The sequence below is a fragment of the Mastomys coucha genome, unplaced genomic scaffold (assembly GCF_008632895.1).
Source record: "Mastomys coucha isolate ucsf_1 unplaced genomic scaffold, UCSF_Mcou_1 pScaffold13, whole genome shotgun sequence".
NCBI lineage: Eukaryota > Metazoa > Chordata > Mammalia > Rodentia > Muridae > Mastomys > Mastomys coucha.
This window is the reverse complement of record NW_022196895.1, coordinates 9,144,203-9,165,919: the sequence shown is the minus strand read 5'-3', so window position 1 is coordinate 9,165,919 and position 21,717 is coordinate 9,144,203. Positions and strand designations below refer to the sequence as shown.

At 44.3% G+C, this 21,717-nt stretch overlaps 1 protein-coding gene across 1 annotated transcript in view; it reads right to left on the bottom strand.

Annotated features, from left to right (window-relative positions):
- Lama3 (laminin subunit alpha 3) overlaps positions 1-21,717 on the bottom strand; it is a 234,943-nt gene that overhangs the window by 133,503 nt on the left and 79,723 nt on the right. The window contains exons 12-17 of the mRNA XM_031364992.1: positions 19,978-20,112; positions 10,468-10,605; positions 8,673-8,719; positions 1,866-1,965; positions 685-737; positions 373-478 (exon numbers count right to left, since the gene is read on the bottom strand). Of these exons, the coding sequence (XP_031220852.1) occupies positions 373-478; positions 685-737; positions 1,866-1,965; positions 8,673-8,719; positions 10,468-10,605; positions 19,978-20,112 (579 nt within the window). The remainder of the gene's footprint in view (positions 1-372; positions 479-684; positions 738-1,865; positions 1,966-8,672; positions 8,720-10,467; positions 10,606-19,977; positions 20,113-21,717) is intronic.

The window sequence follows — 21,717 nt, the reverse complement described above, 5'->3', positions numbered from 1 at the left end:
AGTCCTTGTAGGCCACCCACTTTTGAAATTTCATTATTTAATATAAGCCTATATCTAAGTATCTGGCTTTTTAGTTAATATGAAATACAGCTTCAAGGTGACTAAGTCCTGGTGTTAGTCACTATCAGCACACAGCCTCCACCCCACGTACGTAGTTTGTAAATGAACCGACAGTGTCCCGGTAGAAGAGAAGTGGAAAGAGCACCACCTGAGGTTCACTGCAAGGGTCAACACAGTATTTGGCCAAGTTCTAAAAGACAGAATGTCCTCGCTCCATCCCTGGAAGTCAGCTGTGGACAGTCAAGGCAGGGAGTCTGGCAGCCTCTGTCCTTTAGCACTTGGCCTTGCCCAAGCCCTGCCGCAGGTATCTACCTTGACAGCCAAAGTAATTGCTCTTCTCCAAAGAGAAGTACCCGTCTTCACAGGTGTCGCAGGCATCACCAGTTACGTGGGCTTTGCAGCTGCAGTCGCCGTCCTCCTGTAGACCAAGGAGCCAGACAGCAGCATGTGAGACACATGATTCACTAACCTTCAGGACTGGAAGTGGGCTCATCATACAACAGGAAGAAGGGTAGCCAGAACTGGCAAAGTATGCCCGTGGTCAGGACTGCTAGCTGGGTACTGGTACCCTGCTCCTGAAATCCCACAGTCAACCACAGCAGCATCCCACAGTCATCACATTACCTGCCCACACTCTCCAATTCCACTCACTGTCCCTGCGTCATGGCACTGGCACTCTGCGAAGATAAAAAGAGGGTGTCTGTAGTCCAGGGGTTGCCAGGTTGTCCCTGGCTCTAGGGACATTATGTGCCTATGACAAAACTCATGTGGTTGGACTTTACTGTGAACTTAAGCAACATTCACCCTGCATTGCTGGGGCCTAAATCAGGATTGCCCTCTGGGGTTAGTAGACAGAGCAATCAATACAATCTGTCTAGAGTAATGGCTAGCTTATGGCTATGCCAGCACAGAGTTTATAAATGTTTCTGATGTCAAGGTCATTATTGATGTGCCCTGAATAAAAATATACTCTTGCACTAAAGGTGGTCATTTCACTTAGACCTTTTGCTATGTGTTTTTACTTTGTATCCTGGCTTTAATAATTGCATGAAATGAAGACGTAGGTACATGCAATTGTTATATTATGTGCATTACAATTAAATTTAGCCAGAAAGAGTGGTTTATAAAAACAAAGAGTTCGAAGGCCTTCTCAAATAACAAAATCCAAATGGAAACAGTATAGATAAATCTTTGCCTGAGAATGGCAGTTCTACCCTGGATAGAGGTGGGGGACACAAAAGCATTATACAGCATGTTGAACAAATCAAATTGGTTTGACACAGAGCCCTCTTAGCATAGCCCACCAAATCAACTAAGCAGGGTTCACATGGGCTCACGGAGACTGAAGCAGCAAGCACAGGGCCTATACGGGCCTGCACCAGGTCCTCTGCATATATGGTACTGAGATTAGCTTGGTGTTTTTGTGGGACTCCTAATAGCAGGAGCAGGTATGTCTCTGACTCTTTGCCCACTCTTGAGACGCGTCTTCTCCTGTGGCTTGCCTTAGCCAGCCTTGATATAAAGGCTTTTTTTGCCTTGTCTTATTGTATCTTTTTTGTCCTGTTTGGCTGTTATCTGTTTTCTAAAAAGGAAATGGAGGGGGGGTGAGACTGGGGGAGGTAGAGATGGTGGGGAGCTAGAAGGAGTGAAGGGGGAACTGGTTCAGATAAATTATCTGTGAGAAGAATCTATTTTCAATAAAAAAAAAAGAAAAAGAAGTGCTGTCTTGTCAATATTGGCACTGGGAAGGTAAAAATAAAGAAGCAGGAATTCTAAAAGCTGTGGTAGTATATGAAACAGCTTACCTGAACATCCACGGGGGTTTTCTTTGGCCAGATTCCAATATAATGGTTTGCAGACACTACATGTAGGACTTGTAACATGCTGCTTGCACTGGCAATAACCCTTGAAATGAAAATCAAACTGATGTTTGGCATTTTGAAATCAAGTCCTGTTTCAAACATTTGTTTTGAGCAAAGCTTTGTTAGCAAAATAAATTTGACCATGAAAGATAAACCAAGGGATTCATTAAAGCCCAGTGTTACTATAAAGAGTCTTTTGAACTTTAAAAAAATAAAGGGGGTTATTCTGCAGCAGCTGGGAACGAACCCCAAGGAACCTAGCAGGCAGGACCCATCCCCCTTCTGGCCTGTGCCTTCCGTGGGGGCAGATCATCAGCTTGCCTGTTCCTCTGAAGACCCCACAATCTGAAGGCCTTCCAGGAGATATGCTATAGTCTGGGCCACAGGTCTCCCAGGAGACCTGCAGCAACCCAGGAACACAGGAGGCAGGTTCCAGACAGAGACCAGGTAACATCAGAGATAACCAGATGTCAAGAGGCAAGCACAGGACCATAAGCAGCTGAAGCCAATATACTTTGGCACCATCAGAACCCAGCAAGCCCTGGATACCCCAAGACAACTGAAAACTAGGATGCTGTCTTAAAATCCTATCTTATAAAGATAATAGAGTCCTTTAAGAAGGATATAATAACTCACTGAAAGAAATACAGAAAAACACAGGTAAACAGGTAGAAGCCCTTAAAGAGGAAACAAATAAAGCCCTTAAAGAAAGACAAGAAAACACAATCAAACAGGTGAAGGAATTGAAAAAAGCAGTCCAAGACCTAAAAATGGAAGTAGAAACAATAAAGAAAACACAAATGGAGGCAACTCTGGAAATGGAAAACCTAGGAAAGAAGTCAGGAGCTACAGATGCAAGCATTAACAACAGGATATAAGAGATAAGAAAAGAGAATCTCAGGTGTAGAAGATACCTTAGAAGATATTGACACACAGTCAAAGAAAATACAAAACATAAAAACTCCTAACCCAAAACATCCAGGACATACAGTATACAATGCAAAGACCAAACCTAAGAATAACATGAATAGAAGAGAGCAAAGATTCCCAGCTCAAAGGACCAGAAGACTTCAACAAAATCATAGAAGAAAATGTCCCCAGCCTAAAAACAGAGATGGTCATAAATGTACAAGAAGTCTGTAGAACCCCAAATAGATTGAATCAGAAAAAAAAGTCTTCTTGTCACATAATAATCAAAACACTAAGTGCACAGAACAACAACAACAACAACAACAACAAAGAATATTAAAAGCAGTAAGGGAAAAAGGCCAAGTAACATATAAAGGCTGACCTATCAGAATTACACCAAAATTCTCAGCAGAGACCCTAAAAGCCAGAAGAGCCTGGACAGAGGTCAAGCAGACCCTAAAAGAACACAAATGCTAGCCCAGGCTACTAAACCCTGCAAAACTCTCAATCCTCATAGATGGAGAAACCAAAATATTCCATGATGACAAAAACAAATTTATACAATATCTATCTACTAATCCAGCCCTACAGAGAATTCTAGAAGGAAAACTCCAACACAAGAAAGGTACCTACACCAAAGAAAAACAAAAACTTAATCATCTCATGACAAAACCAAATAAAAAAATCACATATACACAATGCTACCTGCAACAACAAACAGAACAGGAACTAACAATCATCTGTCTTTAATATCTCTCAATACCAATAGGCTCAATTCCCCCAATAAAAGATCTAAGCTAACAAACTGGATCCAGGATTTTGCTGCATACAAGAAACACACCTCAATGTCAAAGACAGATGCTACCTCAGAGTAAAAGGCTAGAAAAGAGTCTTCCAAGCAAATGGTCCCAAGCAATAATTAGGAGTTGCCATTCTAGCATCTAATGAAATAGAGTTTCAATTGAAAGTTATCAAGTGAGATAGAGAAGGGTATTTCATATTCATCAAAGGAAAAATTCACCAAGAGAAAGTCTCAGTTCTGAACATCTATGCCACAAATGCAAGAGCAGCCACATTCATAAAAGAAACTTTATTAAAGCTCAAAGCACACATTGAACCCCACACAATAATAGTGGGAGATTTCAACACCCCACTCTCACCGATAGACATGTCATTGAAACAGAAACTAAACAGAGACACAGTGAAACTAACAAAGGTTATAAACCAAATGGATTTAACAGATATGTACAGAACATTTCACCTTAAAGCAAAAGAATATACCTTCTTCTCAGGACTTCATGGTACCCTCTCTAAAATTGACCATATAATCAGTCATAAAACAAGCCTCACGAGATACAAGAAGATCAAAATAATCCCATGCATCCTATCAGATCACCACGGACTAAGGCTAGACTTCAATAACAACAAAAACAACAGAAAGCCTGCATACCCATGGAAACTGAACAACTCTCTACTCAATGGTAACTTGGTCAAGGAAGAAATAAAGAAAGAAATTAAAGACTTCCTGGAATTCAAATAAAATGATGACACAGCATATCCAAACTTATGGGTCACAATGAAAGCAGTGCTAAGAGGAAAATTCATAGCACGAAGTGCCCTTATAAAAAAACTGGAGCGATCCTAAACTAGCAACTTAACAGCACACCTGAAAGCCATGGTACAAAAAGAAGCAAATACACCCAAGAGGAGTAGACTGCAGGAAATAATCAAACTCAGGGCCGAAGTTGACCAAATAGAAAGAGAGAACATACAAAGAATCAACAAAACCAAAAGCTGGTTCTTTAAGAAAATCAACAAAAGAGTTAAACCCCTAGCCAAACTAACTAAAGGGCACAGAGACAGTATCCAAATTAACAAAATCAGAAATTAAAAAGTAGATATAACAGGAGAAACTGAGGAAATTTTAAAAATCATCAGATCCTACTACAAAAGCTTATACTCAGCAAAACTGGAAAATCTAGATGAAATGGATAATTTTCTAGACAGATACCAAATACCAAAGTTAAATCAAGAGCAGGTAAATGATCTAAACAGGCTCATATCCCCTAAAGAAATAAAAGATGTCATTAAAAACCTCCCAATCAAAAAAAAAAAAAAAAAAAAAAAAAAGCCCAGGACCAGATGGCTTTATTGCAGAATTCTACCAGACCATCAAAGAAGAGCTAATACCAACACTCCTCAAACTATTACATAAAATAGAAACAGAAGGAACACTACCCAACTCATTCTATGAAGCCACAATTACTCTGACACCTAAACCACACAAAGACCCAACAAAGAAAGAGAACTTCAGACCAATTTTGTTTATGAATATCAATACAAAAATACTCAATAAAATTCTAGCAAACCAAATGCAAGAACACATCAAAACCATCATTCACCACGATCAAGGAGGCTTCATCTCAGGGATACAAGGTTGATTCAATATACAAACCAACATATCTACTAATGTAATCCACTATATAAACAAACTCAAAGAAAAAAATCACATAATTATCTTATTAGATGCTGAAAAAGCATTCAACAAAATTCAACACCCCTTCATGTTAAAAGTATTAGAGAGATCAGGAATTCAAGGCCCATACCTAAACACAATAAAAGCAATATACAGCAAATCAACAGCCAATATCAAATTAAATGGAGAAACACTTGAAGCCATCCCACTAAAATCAGGGACAAAAACAGGGATCCCCACTCTCTCTGTATTCAATATAGCACTCAAAGTTCTAGCTAGAACATTAAAACAACAAAAGGAGATACAAATTGGCAAAGAAGAAGTCAAGATGTCACTATTTGCAGATGATATGATAGTATACCAGAGAACATTTGCAGCTGATAAACAACTTCAGCAAAGTGTCTGGATAAAAAAAACTCAAAAAATTAATCAGTAGCCTTCCTTTATACAAATGATAAATGGGCTGAGGAAGAAAATAGGGAAACAACACCCTTCACAATAGTCACAAATAATATAAAATATCTTGGGATAACTCTAAGGAAACAAGTGAAAGATCTGTATAACAAGAACTTCAAGTCTCTCAAGAAAGAAATCAAAGAAGATCTAAGAAAATGGAGAGATCTTCCATGCTCATGGATTGGTAGGATTAACATAGTAAAAATGGCCATCCTACCAGAAGCAATCTAAAGATTCAATGCAATCTCCATCAAAATTCCAACACAATTCTCAAAGACATGGAAAGAGCAATTCTCAATTTTATATGTAAAAATACACAGGATAGCAAAAACAATTCTTAACAATAAAAAACTTCTGGAGGAATCACCATCCCTGATCTCAAGCTGTAGTACAAAGCAATAGTGATTTAAAAAAAAAACTGCATGGTATTGGTACAGAGACATACAGATTGATCAATGGAATAGAATTGAAGGCCCAGAAATAAAACTACACACCTGATCATTGACAAGGAAGCCAAAACTATACAATGGACAAAAGAAAGCATCTTCCACAAATGATGCTGGTCTAACTGGCTATCAGTATGTAGAAAAATGAAAATAGACACATATTTGTTACCTTGCACAAAGCTCAGGTCCAAGTGGATCAAGGGTCTCCACATAAAACCAGATACACTGAATCTAATAAGAGAATGTGGGAAAGAGCCTCTAACTCATTGACATGGGGGTGGGATTTCCTAAATAGACTCAAATGTCTCATGCTCTAAGATCAAGAATTGATAAATGGAACCTCATGAAACTGAAAAGCTTCTGTAAGGCAAAGGACACTGTCAATAGGACAAATCAGCAACCTACAGATTGGGAAAAAAAATCTTCATTAACCCCACATCTGATAAAGGGCTATATCCAAAATATATAAAGAACTCAAGAAGCTAACCTCCAAAAAAACAAAACAAAACAAAACAATCCAATAAAAATGGGGTACAAAGTTAAACAGAGAATTCATAACAGAGGAATCTCAAATGGCTGAGAAGCACTTACAGAAATGTTCAACATCCTTAGTCATCAGGGAAATGCAAATCAAAACAACCCTGAGATTCCACCTTACACCAGTCAGAATGGCTAAGATCAAAAACTCAGGTGGCATCACATGTTGGTGAGGATGTGGAGAAAGATGAACACTCTTCCATTGCTGGTGGGATTCCAAACTGGTACAACCTCCCTGGAAATCAGTCTAGAAGTTCCTCACAAAATTGGAAACAGATCTACCTGAAGACCCAGCTATACCACTCTTGGACATATAACCAAAAGATGCCCCACCATGCCACAAGGGCACATGCTCCACTATGCTCATAGCAACCTTATCTGTGATAGCCAGAAGCTGGAAACAACCCATATGTCCTACAACAGAAGAATGGATACAGAAAATGTGGTACATTTATACAATAAAATACTATTAAGAACAAGGACATCATGAGTATTGCAGGAAAATGGATGAAAATAGAAAATATCATCCTAAGTGAGGTTTCTCAGATCTCCAAAGACATGCATGGAATGTCCTCACTAATAAGTAGATATTAGCCAAAAGAGTACAGAATACCCAGGATACAATCCACAGAACTCAAGAAAGTTAACAAGCAGAAGGGCTCAGGTGAGGATGCTTCACTCCCACTTGGGAGGGAGAAGAAAACAATCATGGGAGGCAGAGGAAGGGAGGGATCTAGGTGGGAGAGGGGAGAAGGAAGGGAAAAGGGGAACATGATCAGGTATTGGGTGTGAGTGACAGGATAGAAGCCATGGGGGCCACCAGAATGAATGGAAATATGCAGCCTGGGGGTGGGAGAGTTGGGGGAATCCTCTAGAATGTACCAGAGACCTAGGAGGTGAGAGACTCTCAGGATTCAAAGAGAAGGACCTTAGATGAAATCCCCAACAGTGAGGAGAGGGAACTTATAGAGTTCACCTCCAGTAGAAAGACTGGGCATCAAGTAGAGGGATGGGGTTGCCATCCCGCAGTCAAAAACTCTAACCCAGAATTGTTCCTGTCTAGGAAGTACAGGGACAAAAATGGGGAGGAGACTAAGGAGACTGTCCAGTGACCAGCCCAACCTGGGATCCATCTCAAGAGGAAGCTCCAAGACCTGACACTGTTACTGATGTTGTGGCATAGTTACAGACAGGCTGCCCTCTGAGAAGCCCAACAAGCAGCTGACTGAGACAGAAACAGATACACCCAACCAATGGGCCAAAGCTGGGGGCCCCTGTGGTTGCTGGTATGAGGCCCCGGACACATATACAGCATAGGACTGTCTGGTCTGGCCTCAGTGAGAGAAGACTGTCCCAAACCCCTAGAGACTTGAGGTCCCAGGGAGTGGGGAGACCAGGCGGAGGAGTGAGAGGTCAGAAGGGTGGGGACTTCCTATTGGAGATAGTGAGAGGAGGAATGAGATCGGAAACTGTGGGGGGGGCAACAACTGGATTGTAAAATAAATAAATAAATAAATAAATAAATAAATAAAAGTAATAAAAAGTGGGAAGGGTATTTTTATTTGATGTATTTGAGAGTTTTACCTCCATGTATGTGTATGCACACCATATATGTGCCTAGTGCCCAAGGAGGCCAGAAGTAGGTACCTGATCCCCTAGAACTGGAGTTAAAGATGGCTGTAAGTCACCATGTGGGTGTCGGGAATTGAACTTGAATCCTCTGTAAGAAACCTCCAGGAAGAACTAACTACGGGACTCTAGGATACGAGATTTAAATAAACCTTATTCTTTTGTTTAATAAAAAAAATATATGCATCTTGAATTTAAAACCATGGTGAGGTTGCCCAATTTAAGCAAATAGTCTTATGCTAATTTCAGGAAGTTTCCCTGGGGTGGCTGTGACCTTTCACGGAGACCCCTACTTACCAAGCTGAAGTCAAGGGTCCCAGCGGGATGGCAAACACTGTTGGACCCTGTATATGATTCAGAAACGTTACAAACATCTGGCTGATGATTAAGATGCTTCAAATTTGTTTAATTTTGCTTTTTTTTTTTAAAAGTGCACCTACATGTATGCTTTTAATAGATGAGTGTCAAAGGCCATGTGTAATGCACACTAAGAAGTGCCACTCAGTCACTCTGCCCTGCCTAGGGACACGCTTCCTTTCTGTGTTCAATGCTTGCTCTCCTTTATTATATATATATAATATATATATATATATATAATATAATATATATATATATCTTTATATAAAGATATATTTTTAACTTGCCTTTGAGAATTACATGTAATATATTTTGACCACATCTTCCCCCTCCCTCAACTCCTCCTAGATCCTTCCCTACTTCCCTGCAAAACCTCCTTTCTAATGAGTGGGTGCCAGTTACACTGAAACTTTTGAGCATCTTGAGAATTGCCCAGAAGAGGGCGATATTGCACCTCTTTTAAAAAATGTTTTTTTAAAAAAAGTCCACTCAAAAGAAGTTCAAAAGAAAACAACTGATTATAATTTTCCCTGTCCCCATGTGTACTGAAGTTCTTGGTGACAAAGCTGGTGTGCTCTCCTGCCTTCGCCTGCAGAGGCTACAGCTGAGCACTTGCTACGTCTTGGTATGACACTGGTTGGTATGACACTGGTTCAGCCTGCTTCTATGGCTAGTTTTCACCATTGGACCATATCCACAACAAGATCATATACCCTGACAAATTGTGCCTTTGCTTTCCCCCCGTGTTTCCTCTTTGTAAGTTTGTCTCTATGTCTCATGAGGTCCTGCTCTCCCTGCTCACTCTCAGCTCTGCCTTTCTCTGCCAGCCCACACCTCATTTTCTCTCCTCTTGTCTTCTATACTGACCATGCCCGTCCTGGGCTCCCCCCAATATGGCCTGTGGCACTCTCCAGCTCTGGTTTAGTTCTGGCTACTCTGCCTCTGCCACAGCACTCGCAGGCCTGATGATCACACAAGGACATGCAGGCCTTCTCAGGGCAAGCCCTGATCCTGATGTCTGCGCTTTCTGCCCAGGTCTGGACAATTCTGATTAGGAAAGTTCTGGAAAATATAATCTTCTTTTCTACCTAGTCCCACCCAGCTCTGGATGCTTTGCCCTCAGTGTCCCCAAGAACCAGGAGGGTTCCTACAAAAACCACACTTTTCTGATGGAAGGTCTTGGTCAGTCTACAAACCACCCCCCTCCGTAGCACAAGAGAACTCTGAAATTGCCAGGCCAGAACTATTGACAGGTCTAGGGCTGCCCACATCAAAGAGCTTGGAGAAATGCAAGTAGCTCATTTCTGTGTTGAGAGAAGAGGCAGACAGAACACAGCCCTGGTCCCTCTCAGCCTATAGCAAAGATCTTATGCAGCCTACATCAACACTGAAGTTCACTAGGGAGAGAGGCATGATGCCTTGGTGCACAGGGTTTAGGTGGGTGGGGGTAGTCAAACAATGCAAGGGCAAATTTATGATGTCACATCGACTACCTTGATGCAGAGGACCGAGAAACCCAGAGTGTTTATGAACAGGTATTTAAGTTGTTCGCATCAGGCACTGACTGTGGAGTTACGATGCACATGCTTCCAGTAACATTGGCCTAGGGAAGACTGGACCGAATACTGAGGGTGGCTTGAGTCAATGTAGAGAAGACTCATCAGGCTTCTCCCAGAGATCAGTGGCACCCACTCAGATGAGGACCATGCCACCCACATGCTGCCAGCTTCCTTACCTTGGCAGTAGGGAAAGTCATAGGCTCCCGAGAGGCACCTGTCACACTGCCTCCCGGTTATTCCAGGCAGACATTCGCACTGGCCAGTCCCAGGGTCACAGGGCACTGGATAAGATCCAATCGTCGAACACCAGCAAGCTGCGAGAAAGAGCTGATCAGACTCAGGCATGCGTGAGAGAGTACATAGGGAGGGTCCTGGACAGGAGCCCTCAGACAGGAGGCCAGAACGACACAAAGTCAAGTTCCAGATTCACGTCCTTGATTGAACCAAGCCTCAGTTTCCCCTCCCTTACACGGGGCTGATCCTGGCATCTACTTGATGAGGATTAAAACCTGACAGGTAAACAATGCCCCTCACAGTCAGGACTTACAAGGACAATAGTTTTATGCTCAGCAAGACTGGCTGGTGGAAAAGGGGGTGGGACTCTGGGGATACTGCTCGAGTTCAACAATGGCACTCAGAGAAGGAAGGAAGGAAGGAAGAGACATGTAAAAAAACTTGGTTAGGTGCCAATGCTATATCCCATTGGGATCAATCCAGTCTGATCAGCTTGTAAATGTCCTTAGTTTTCCTGTTCTCTTCATAGTCATTTCCTCATGGTATAGTGTAGCTAAACCGTCATGGGAAGAGTTATACAGACTGGGCGGGGAATGGATGGGGAAATCCATCCCAGAATCCTCTGTCCTATCCCAGCATCTCTGTCTAAGTACGTAAGTAAGCAGGCAGGGCGGAGGAGAAGGATTCTGGCCCTCCCCTTCTGGCTCTGGTCCCAATAGGTCAGGTTCCTGTGGCTCTGTATTTATACACTCTCACAGGTCCACAGCTGCCTGGTGTCATGCCTCTTTATACTGTGCAGACCCTACTTCTGGGTGACATAACCAGAGGGAATGGCCTGGCTAACTTTTTACTGCCAAGAGCCTCCCATCTTTATAAGATCTAGAAGGAACTGGAGAGACAATCTCACTGGATCCCACAGTTCCATGGCAAAGTTCAGAAGGTAAAAGGTTCTCGAAGTTGCTGGATTAGTCTTGAAGTTTGCTATGAAGCAAAGAGTTCCTCCCCACCTGCCACCAGAGGGTCACTCTCACTTGGATCCAAACATTAACTGTGAGACTACATTCATGCACTCATGTGTGAGTGACTTAATTAGCCTCTTTAGACCTCCGTTTGTCCCTCTGTAAACTGGAGTTGGTAACAAATCTGTCTTCTGAGGTCATTAGAGAATTCCCAGCCATGAAGCAAGGGAAGCACTGGGCACAAAGGAGTCGCTCCATGTTTGTTCCTTCTGACATCTCTATTCCTATTTCCTCTCTCCCTACCCCCCAAATGTGTCCCTTTGTCTATTCCAAACTGGATGAATGGGCACGATGAATTAGCACTTCTGACTACCAAGTTTATGTTCAATGTTCTCAGGAAAAAATTAACTACATACATAATAAAAAATTAATTGTGTGTGTGTGTGTGTGTGTGTGTGTGTGTGTGTGTAGTCTATGACAACCTCACTTACAAGGTCACCAAATTCCCACACTAGTTAGGACCTGAGAAGGAACCAGCTGTAGGTAAGGTCCCCTATCTTGGGATCTGAGAGACATGCGACTAAGCTTTAGGGTGAAGAGTCTTGAGGGGGCAAGACAGAGACCGGGCTTTCTCTTTTCATTCGTGGGCAGGATCTGACCTGATCTACACGGGGACTCACTCTGAAGGGGCTTCTTAGTATGAATGAGAGTGCCTAACATGTCTGTCATGCTGTCACCGTAGTCAGACTCTCATGGAGGGAGTGGTTTCCCCACTAACAAATGACCTAGGAATCCAACAGGTCACAGCGGGAGCCCGAGAGAATATGCTACCACTCCACCTCCTACCCATAGCCATCATTCCAGCAGGCAGACAGCGATCGGCGTTCTGCTGTATTTAATGGTAGCATGGCTAGGTGTGTGTTATGGGAAAATATAAAAACACACATCTGATATCAAAGAGCTAAAATTCCAGATGGGGAGCTGGAATCAGTGATGCAGTGAATCAGGGATGCAGTGGCCAGAGTTCCGCCCCGCTCCTACCACAAAGCTATGTATGAGAAACTTGTCTAATGCCACACTATGTACTGTTGGGGGCCACCAGAACAAGGACGTGGATACTGGATGTCCCTACCACTTTCCTGGGCCAGTAGCCCGGTCAAGCTTCTGTTTATAGAGCTTAAGTTTCTACCTTGGGTAGATTTCTAGAGAAATGTTCTTGGCCTCTGTGGCTGTTGTTTTTGTGAGTCAGCTTGGGTAGGCTGTGGTAGCTACATGTTTGATCAAACACCAGTATCAACATTACTACAAACATACGTTTTTATATGAGATTAATACTCTTATCAATAGTCTTGCTAGACAGAGTAGACAGTGCCGTGGGAAGCAGACGCAGGAGAATTCCTGCAAGTTTCAGCTCAGCCTGGACTATACTGTAACTTCTGGGCTAGCCTGATCCTATCATAACGCCCTACATCACATAGGAAACTTAAGACTTTAGGAAAATCAGATCCTGGGCTTAACAGTCAAAAGCATAACTGTGTGAACTAACCCCTCCCTCTGTGTGTGTGTGTGTGTGTGTGTGTGTGTGTGTGTGTGTGTGTGTGTGTGTGTGCGCGCGCGCACGCGCGCATCCCTTCTGGATCAGTTTCTCTGGAGTCAAATATAGATTTTAGTTCCTCTTATCAACTATACCATCAATTTGGTTTAGTTAGTTATCAGTGCAGACATAACCTGCTTCCTGCAGGAGCAGACCCTGGTGACTGAGTTCATGGAGTTTGTCTAGGGGACCAGACTCTGAGAAGTGAGTTTGAGTTGGTTTGGGGGCTTCTGGAATTGGCTTTCTAGCCTACCTATAAAAGCGTCGTTGACTCCATCCATCCTTGACTGAAGAGATCAGTGATAATGCATCGTGAAGTGACAGCACAGAAGCAAACACCCTACTCCTGCGTACTCCTAATCAAACATGTATGAAGTCAATAGTCTGAGGTTTTGGTTTGGTTTGGTTTTTGTCAGCTAATGAGTATACTGGCAATTGGCTGGTGGTTTCCTACTGTGGAGGCAGCACAGAAGAGTTCTATAGCTCACACTGCGTAAATGGCCCCCTAGTTCTTGTGTCTTTCCCACAGGAAGGCCCGATCTCCTACAGTCCCAGGCAGATCACTGAGAGCCCAGCTTTCAGCCTGGACTGACAGAATTACAACACAAGTTGAATTCTCAGCCTCACAGAATATCTGTAGAAAAAAGAATCAAGGTAGGGATGGTGTACCCTCGCTGTCGCATAAGTAACCATCCCTGTCAACCAGGCATAATGAGGAGCCGTGTGGGACACACCCCTAGTGCCCTTCCTGTGCCCTTCCTGTGCCCAGTGGTGATGCTGTTTTTCCCACAACCAGGATGCATGGGTCCAGGAAGCAGACTCAGAGAGAGAATGTAGTGTAAAGATGTGCATGTGAGTGCCAACGCAACAGGAGATCAATTGTGCCTGTTTTCTGAGCTGCTCTGGCTATGCCATGGTTCCTGGGTGTTTGGCTAGGCACCAGGCAAGGTAATTAGTGGTGAGAAGGCATATTTTAGATGAGGTGACTTGCAGACCCGGGTAAAGCAGAGCCCTTCAGAGCACTTCCTTATTTGAAAGAAACTCCTCATGCAGGCCTGTGTTCTGACCTTAGCAGGGGAATCAGCTCCGCTCCAGGCTGCCAGCCTAGCCTGTGGATTTTAGACCTTCCAGCACCCACAATGCCCCAGCCATTTCCTTACAATAAATCTCTCACAGCGCCCATGCCTGGGATTGCAAAGCCTGGCCAATTCAGGCTTTCTCTTCTCCTGCTTTAGGGGAGTGAGTACATGTTTGTACTCAAAAGCAAGCAGGAAAGCATCGGGCAGCTGCCTGGAGCACCGAGTGCCCTGCTGCTTTATGGGGATGGCACAGCCTTAGGGCCACAGAGACTGCTCCAGGCCATGCGGTCACACTCTGGAGGCGAAAACCGCTCCATCTGCCACGGTGCTTCCATTTTACTCCAGTCACACTCAGAACCACCCAATTCAAAACCCCAACCCCAACAGTGGCAGCCCTTCCAAGCTCTTGGAAGCATGGCAAAGCTTTCTAACCAGGCTAGTTCTCTTCTTTGTTTCAGTCTGGGTCCTTTGAATTTCTGAAGTGTTTGCTCCCCCCACCTCCATCTACTCCACATTGTTTAGGCCTCAAATACTTCTATTCCTAAGATATATAAAACTAAGTCCCCTTACTTGTGGTTTGGAGCACAAATGTCCCAGACACTTGCTTATATGTAATGAGACATCTTAGGGATGGGACTTGAGTTCAAACACAAATCTATATAATACACACACACACACACACACACACACACATATCTGCCTGAAGGGATGTTATACCTTTTTTTTTTTTTTCTTTTTGAGACAGGGTCTCACTACATAGTCCTGTCTGGCCTGGGATTCTTTATGTAGACCAGGTTAGTTTTAAACTCTTAGAGATCCACCTGCCTCTGCCTCCCAAATGCCTGGATTAAAAGCATGTGGCTTCATACCCAAGCCTTAAACAAGAATTTTAGTAAACATCTATTTTAACTGTGATCTGTACATGAAGTCTGATGTAGAAATGTCTTTGTTTTTGGCCAACAAACTTCTGATCTAGGATCAGGAGATGGCTCGGGAGAGTTTACCACACAAGGCTGGAGAACAGAGTTCAATTCTTCATGTAAAGGCAGAAGGATTCTTGACTGCAAAGTTATCCCCTGACGTTCACACACATGCCCTTGCACGCTCGAGCTCCCTTGGCATGCTCACATACACACACACACCACGTCACACACACTAATGATAATAATTTTTCAAAGTATATTTTAGAGTATTTTGAACTTTCACATTAGATCTGCCAGACCTCTAAGAGCAAAAGTTCGAGTGGGCAGGAAGCTTGGACACCGTGCTGTCCCCACTGCCTCCTAGCCTAGCACAGGCCCACCCCACAGAGAAGGCAAAGCAGATGTCTAAGAAATAAATGTGAATGCCCTAGAAATCCTAGCCTGAGACCTGACATGGGCATGTTCCTGACAGGTGTTATCTTGAACCTTACAACATGGCCACCAGACAGGTACCACTGAGACAGCCACCCTCTCTACCTTCACAACACAACACAGTTAAGAAGCACATTAAAGTCACAGAGCCCTATTTCAGAAATGATGCTCTTATTGCCCAGAGCTTGGGAGGATTTCCTTTCTTGTAGGAAAATAGATTGGTACCTTAGCAGCCAAATCCACAATGCCAACGATAGGTCCCACGACACATATCACAATCCACCTCTCATGAACTGGACATAAACTTTGGGCTATTCTAAGCTTTCTCAAGCAACCACCTTAGATATTTCTTAGGGAAAAAAAATGACCTATAAGATGGAGGGTCAGTTTGAGGTTGAGCTTTACAAACTTGGCTCCAGAGGGATTTCTGCCTCTAGTTACATGCTTTCGTTTTGCCAGCTTTCCCAGGGGCATCCCTGGAGCATCCCTTGAGCATTCCAGGTCGGGGTCTTCTGGAACATCAGTCACAGGTCGGTGTAGCTGAGGTTTAAGGACAGCTTCAGTGCTACGTGCCTTCAGCTCATGGTCAGAGAAAACCACGGTTTTCCACATCTCCTGTATCCTCTGCAGCACCAGCAAAGCGCACCAGATCAGGAAAAGGAAAGCTCAGAGAGGAGGAGGATAGGAGGGAGACAGAGAAAAATGGAGAGGATGGAGAAGAGAGGAGGAAAAGTGAAGGGTAAGTGATCCTTCCGCCATCACTCAGGTCACCGACCAATCCAGAAAGGCACGGTTGCATGCTGAGCCTGAAGACAGAATGCAACTGAACACAAGGACATGTGTAAGTTTTGTGTGTCAGTCTCTTAGTGGTGATTTGATTATATGAAATGAAATTACAGGGTAGCTGAGTGAATCAAAGTAAAAATAAAACAATATGGCTTTGTACTTTCAAAGTCTGGAGTCAATTAATTCAATGAAAAGCATAACTCCAAGCCTGCAGCCTCACAGTCTCAAGAACAACTTAAAAGTGATTTTGTTTTTTGTTTTTTAATTCACCTTTTTTTTTTTTTTTTTTTTTTTTTTTTTTTTTTTTACATCTTTAAAGCAATAAAAAGCAAAGCCATCAGGACCAACTTCATTTAGGGCAATGTTAATTTGATTCTGAAACACAATGGATTCAGTCATCTTCTCTCTAAAAGAAAAAGATGGTAAGGGCCTGTAAGATGGCTCAGTGGATAAAAGCATGAGCTAGTCAAGCCTCATGCCGGAGTTTAATTCCAGGAACCACATAAAAAGCCAGTGCAATGGCTTAGCCAATAACAGAACCTGTCACAGAGCCTAGTGGCCTGAGTTTGATCCCTGGAACCCACATGGTGAAAGGAGAGAGACAACTCCCATGGCACAAGTGTGTGTGAATGTGTGTGTGTGTGTGTGTACAAGTTAACAAAAGATACAAAATTTATCTTTAAAAAGAAAAAAAAATCAAGCAGAAGAAGATAGAAATTGATGTCTGCAGACTCAAATTCTTCCAGAATGTTCCAAACCCGAGGTAACAAACTGCAGGGTAGACTGGATACCACCTCTGAAATAAACAGCCTGTTCCTATCCAAGTCTAACAACAGTTACTTAATGAGCATTGCAGGATTCTGGGAAGGTGGACCACGTGAGTAGCCACTACTCCCACTGAGAGAAAAATACAAGAACAAGACTGCAGCTTGAGTGCCAAGGTCTAAGCCACACCCCTTCTGTCCTGACCTTCTGAGCAGAACAGAGGAAGAAGTGAAGAAGAAGAGGGGTCGGTGAGAGCACCAGTTACCTCCCACCTCTGTGGGCCTCTCTGCACGTGGAGCCACATCAGCGGCCAACGGGGGCTGACAGCAAACACGCACAGCAGGGACCAGTCTGCTAGTATTCCACTAGCCGTGTCACTCAAAGCCTCAAGCGAGCCTCGTCCTTTTGATACTTGAGCTCCAAAGACTTTGGGAAACTTTAGATGCATGATTCTCAACCATCTTCCTAAAGCTGTGACACTTTACTACAGCTCCTCTGCTGTGCTGACTCCCAACTGTAAAATTATTTTCATTGCTACTTCACAACTGTAATTTTGCTACTCTTATGAACCATAATGTGAACATCTGTGTTCTCCGACAGTGATGGGCAACCCCTGTGAAAGGGTCATTTGACCCCCAAAGGGGTCACGACCCGCAGCTTGAGAACCACTGCCTTAGAAGCAGTCGTCCAAACATATTGTGATAGAAAAATGCACAAGACAATAAATTCTTATATACATATAAGCTCTGCTCCAATCGTTTAAAATAGGGAATAAGCGGTTAAGAAGAAAATGCCACAGTCATAGCCGAGTACTTCTTGACCCATGCCCTTGGGGTACAGAAGGACAGATCCTCCTCAGGCCACTGAGGACCTAAGACAGTTGTTGTCAACTCCTTGGTTGCAGCACTTTAGGGGAACTGTCCTTCTGGATCTATCCAGGAGGCCCAGATGTGTTTTCTGCTGTTCCTGCCTCCGTGGATGTGGGAAATCTGGCTTGACCCACCAGAGCATCGGAATCCCAGGCCCATGGGGCTGATTCCTTTAGTGTAAATCTTTGCGGGTTTGCCTTTTGATTTTCTAGAAGAAACAAGAGCTGCATAGAGAGGGAGGAGATGGTTTCAGCCACCTAGTAACTTGCTTTTGCTGGAAGGATGGAGACTAAACAGGAATGCCATGCACTCCAGTGGATTCATAGAAAACTAATTGGAAAACTCTTTGTCTACCTCATGCTCTGGGAGCCCACAGCTAAGAGGAGGGTGGGAAGCAGCTGGCTATAGAACACGTCTCCATCACAGACCTATGGTAACGCTCGGGGGAGAACCACAGGATGAAACAACCCCACCCTTCTCACTGTTCCACTAGACATTGCTAGCTTTTGGAGGTTTGTTTTTTTGTGTGTGTGTGTGTTCGCTTATTGCGAATGATGTGGCCAAAGGCCCGAGCCCTTTGACTGACTAACTCCAGTCATTTCCTTATTTTCCAACCTGGTTTTTAAGTAAGCAAAATGCGCTAGTCATTTTTTTGTTGCTGAGACAAAATGCTCAAGTCAACTTAAAAGGAGGAAAGAAGCCTTTGTCTGGAGTGTGGTCCCATCCAGGAGCACTGACCCCTTAGCTTTGGCCTTGTGGTGCAGTTGAGCATCTCACATCCTCAGCTATACCACATGTAAGTCCTTGTAGGTCTGGACCCTGTTGGACATCTGAAACGGAAGCCTTGCCTCCAACATCCTCCCTTTAGCAACTCACTTACCGAGGCTTAAAGCAACAAAGTAAGCAATCTGCAGCTTGTGTTCTAAAGCTCCACCACCAGAGAGACCATTCCCCGAAACTGGTATCATGCACTGGGGCAAAGTCACCCAACCAAACCACAGAAGCAGGTTGGCACAGAATGTACTGGGTCAGGATTCAGACGGGCCCACCTGTGCTCTCACAGGAAATGTTCGTGCTCTCACTTCTGAGTGTGCATCTCTGCTTCAGCCCCAGGTAGAGACAAAGAGTTGCCTTCTCCCTATTCCTTTCTGCATACCTGCCAGGTAACCCAGGGACTAGGAAGGGACAGCTGAGACTTTCTGTGCTGAGAGAGAGATGAAGGCTGAGAAATGACAGCAAATGAGAGCGGACCATGAGCAGGAGGAGGGAGAAGAGGAGGCGTCTGGAGCATGGCAGGCAGACGTATAGGAAAGGACCCTTTAAGTGATGCAGAGGAAGTGGGGGCAGAAGCAGCATAGAAGAATATCATGTTTGAGCAAGCCGCACCTCGGCACCAGAGGCTTGGCACATCAGTGTGCATGTGGCTCTCCCAACAATCGGGACTGTTCGAGTCTGTAAGGGATTGTCTTGACTGCCTTAACTGATGTGTGAAGACCCACCCTAAATGTGGGCTCTACCTTTCAATAGTAGCCTACATAGATGCACACGAGAAAGGGGATGCGTCATAGTTTTGCTGGCTTGGCCTTCATTCTCAGCAAAGTTTATCTGCCCGGTGGCTACTGATGCTGGTTCCTTCACTGATACTAGAAACTGCTTCTTCATGCTTCAGTATGGCTGAATGGCTAGTGGCTCTGCGGGAATCCTCCAGGATTTCAGCAAAAATAGGGACTGCTGAGACATCCAGCCTGGTGGCACCCTGCCAGCCCTGTCTCCTTTTCCTGCCCTGGCAGGTTCCTAAACTACGACACCACTGACTCTTCCAAGTCAGGACTTGAACCCAAGGTGCCAAGGACACAGCCCAGGCACTTGACTACCGTAGAGGAGGAATGACAGAGTGTGAAAAATAACGGTCTCAGTGGACAGTAAATGTCACATCCGTATATGAAGCAGGGGAGCTGGTTCAACCACAGGCTGTGAGGCTCTGACAGAAGGCTGTCTGTGCTTCCTCGGGCCCAACCTGGGAACTGGTAGTCAGCATTTCTTACCTTGGCATATTGGGAATGAATAGGAGCCTGAGCGGCAGGAGTCACACCGGGGACCCTCAACCCCAGGGCGGCACAGGCACATGCCACGATCGTCACATATCTCTGGGAGAACACCTTCCAAGTTACAGTCACACCCTGCAAAGAAAGAGACTGTCAGAGAGACCACTGTGCCCAAATAGACTTCATGCTTCTCCCAGGTTACTGCCTATGTAACAGAGACTGTGAAAGACTGATGGCTGGTCAGCCTTCATAACCATTGAGACAACACTGTAAAGGGAAGTAAAAATGAAGATTTGGAAAGGTCATAGGTACGGTCTATAAACATCCCAGGGTAGAACTGGGTTTGTAAAATAATCACAACACTGACACCTATAAAAATGCTTCTTTTCTTCCAAGCTAAACACTAGTACATTCTAGCTAAATGCTAGCACTTTCATTTAACAGATTTGTATGCAACAGAATTTTTAATTGAATGTATTTACATTCCCGTGTGTGAGTGTGTGTGTGTGTGTATGTGTGTGTGTGTATGCATTTATCAGATGCCTCCACCCTTCATTTGAGACAGAGTCTCTCATTAGTCTAGAACTTCACCAAGTAGGTTGAACTCACAGGCAGGAAGCTCCACAGATCTGACCGTCCCTGCCTCCCAGCTCACTGTGGCTCAGACTATAGGCATCTAGCCGGTTACTTCTATATCAACCTGACAAGCTAGAGTCATTTGGGAAGAGTACCTTTCAGCCTGGCCTGTAAGCAAGCCTGTGGTGTATACTCTTAATTAAGGATTGATGTGTGAGGGCCCAGCCCATGTGGGTGGGGCCACCTGAGGCAGGTGGTCCTGGGTTCTAGAAGAAAGCAGGCCTAGCAAGCCAGTAAGCAGTACCTCTCTGTGGCCTCTGTATCAGCTTCTGCCTCCACAGCCTTTTCTCAGCCACGGACTGAATGGCAAGAGTCACCCTGGGGACCCTCAACCCCGGGGTGGCACAGGCACCTGCCATGATCGTCACTTATCCCTGGGAGAACACCTTCCAAGTTACTGTACCTGGATGCGTAAAATGAAAGAAACCCTTTTCTCCAGGTTGCTTATGGTCACAGTGTTTTATCACAGTGATGGAGACCCTAGCCAAGACGGGACTGTGCCACAGTACCCAGATTTTTGCGTGGGTTATGGAGGACTAAACAGGTCCTTCTGCTTGGAAGAAGGCATTCATTGACAGCCATCTCTTCAGCTCCTTCTTCTATTTTTTTTTTTTAACATGAGAAAGCAACATAAAGCCAGTCCCAGAGTGTGCCAAACTTGGCTTTCCAGATTCCCATGGGGATTGCTTTACACAATGTCTGACAGGAATCATTCAGGCAACAAGGGCACTGCCAATACACACATTAATACATGCCCACTTCAGGACCTTTGCCCAGACCGTAATATTCTCTGTCTGGAATGTTCTTCTGTGCGTCCTGCCACAGCAGCTTTCTGTCTTTCAACTGTTTGTGCACATGCCAACTCCTCAGGCCTCCAGGTCTTCCTGTCTGTGTAAACAGGCCCCTCTCCTCTGCTTTCTTAGTCTCCATCTTGCTGAAGTTGTCTTTCACACTGGGAGGTGACAGGAGACTGAGGCAACCATTGGCCTGTGACCTCTGAGCCAAGGTTGTCACAGGCTTTGCACCTTCTGCTCTCACCTTATAGGCATCCTGAGAGCACCACAGAGAAACCCAGCCAGGGAGCCTCCGGGATGAGGGTCACAT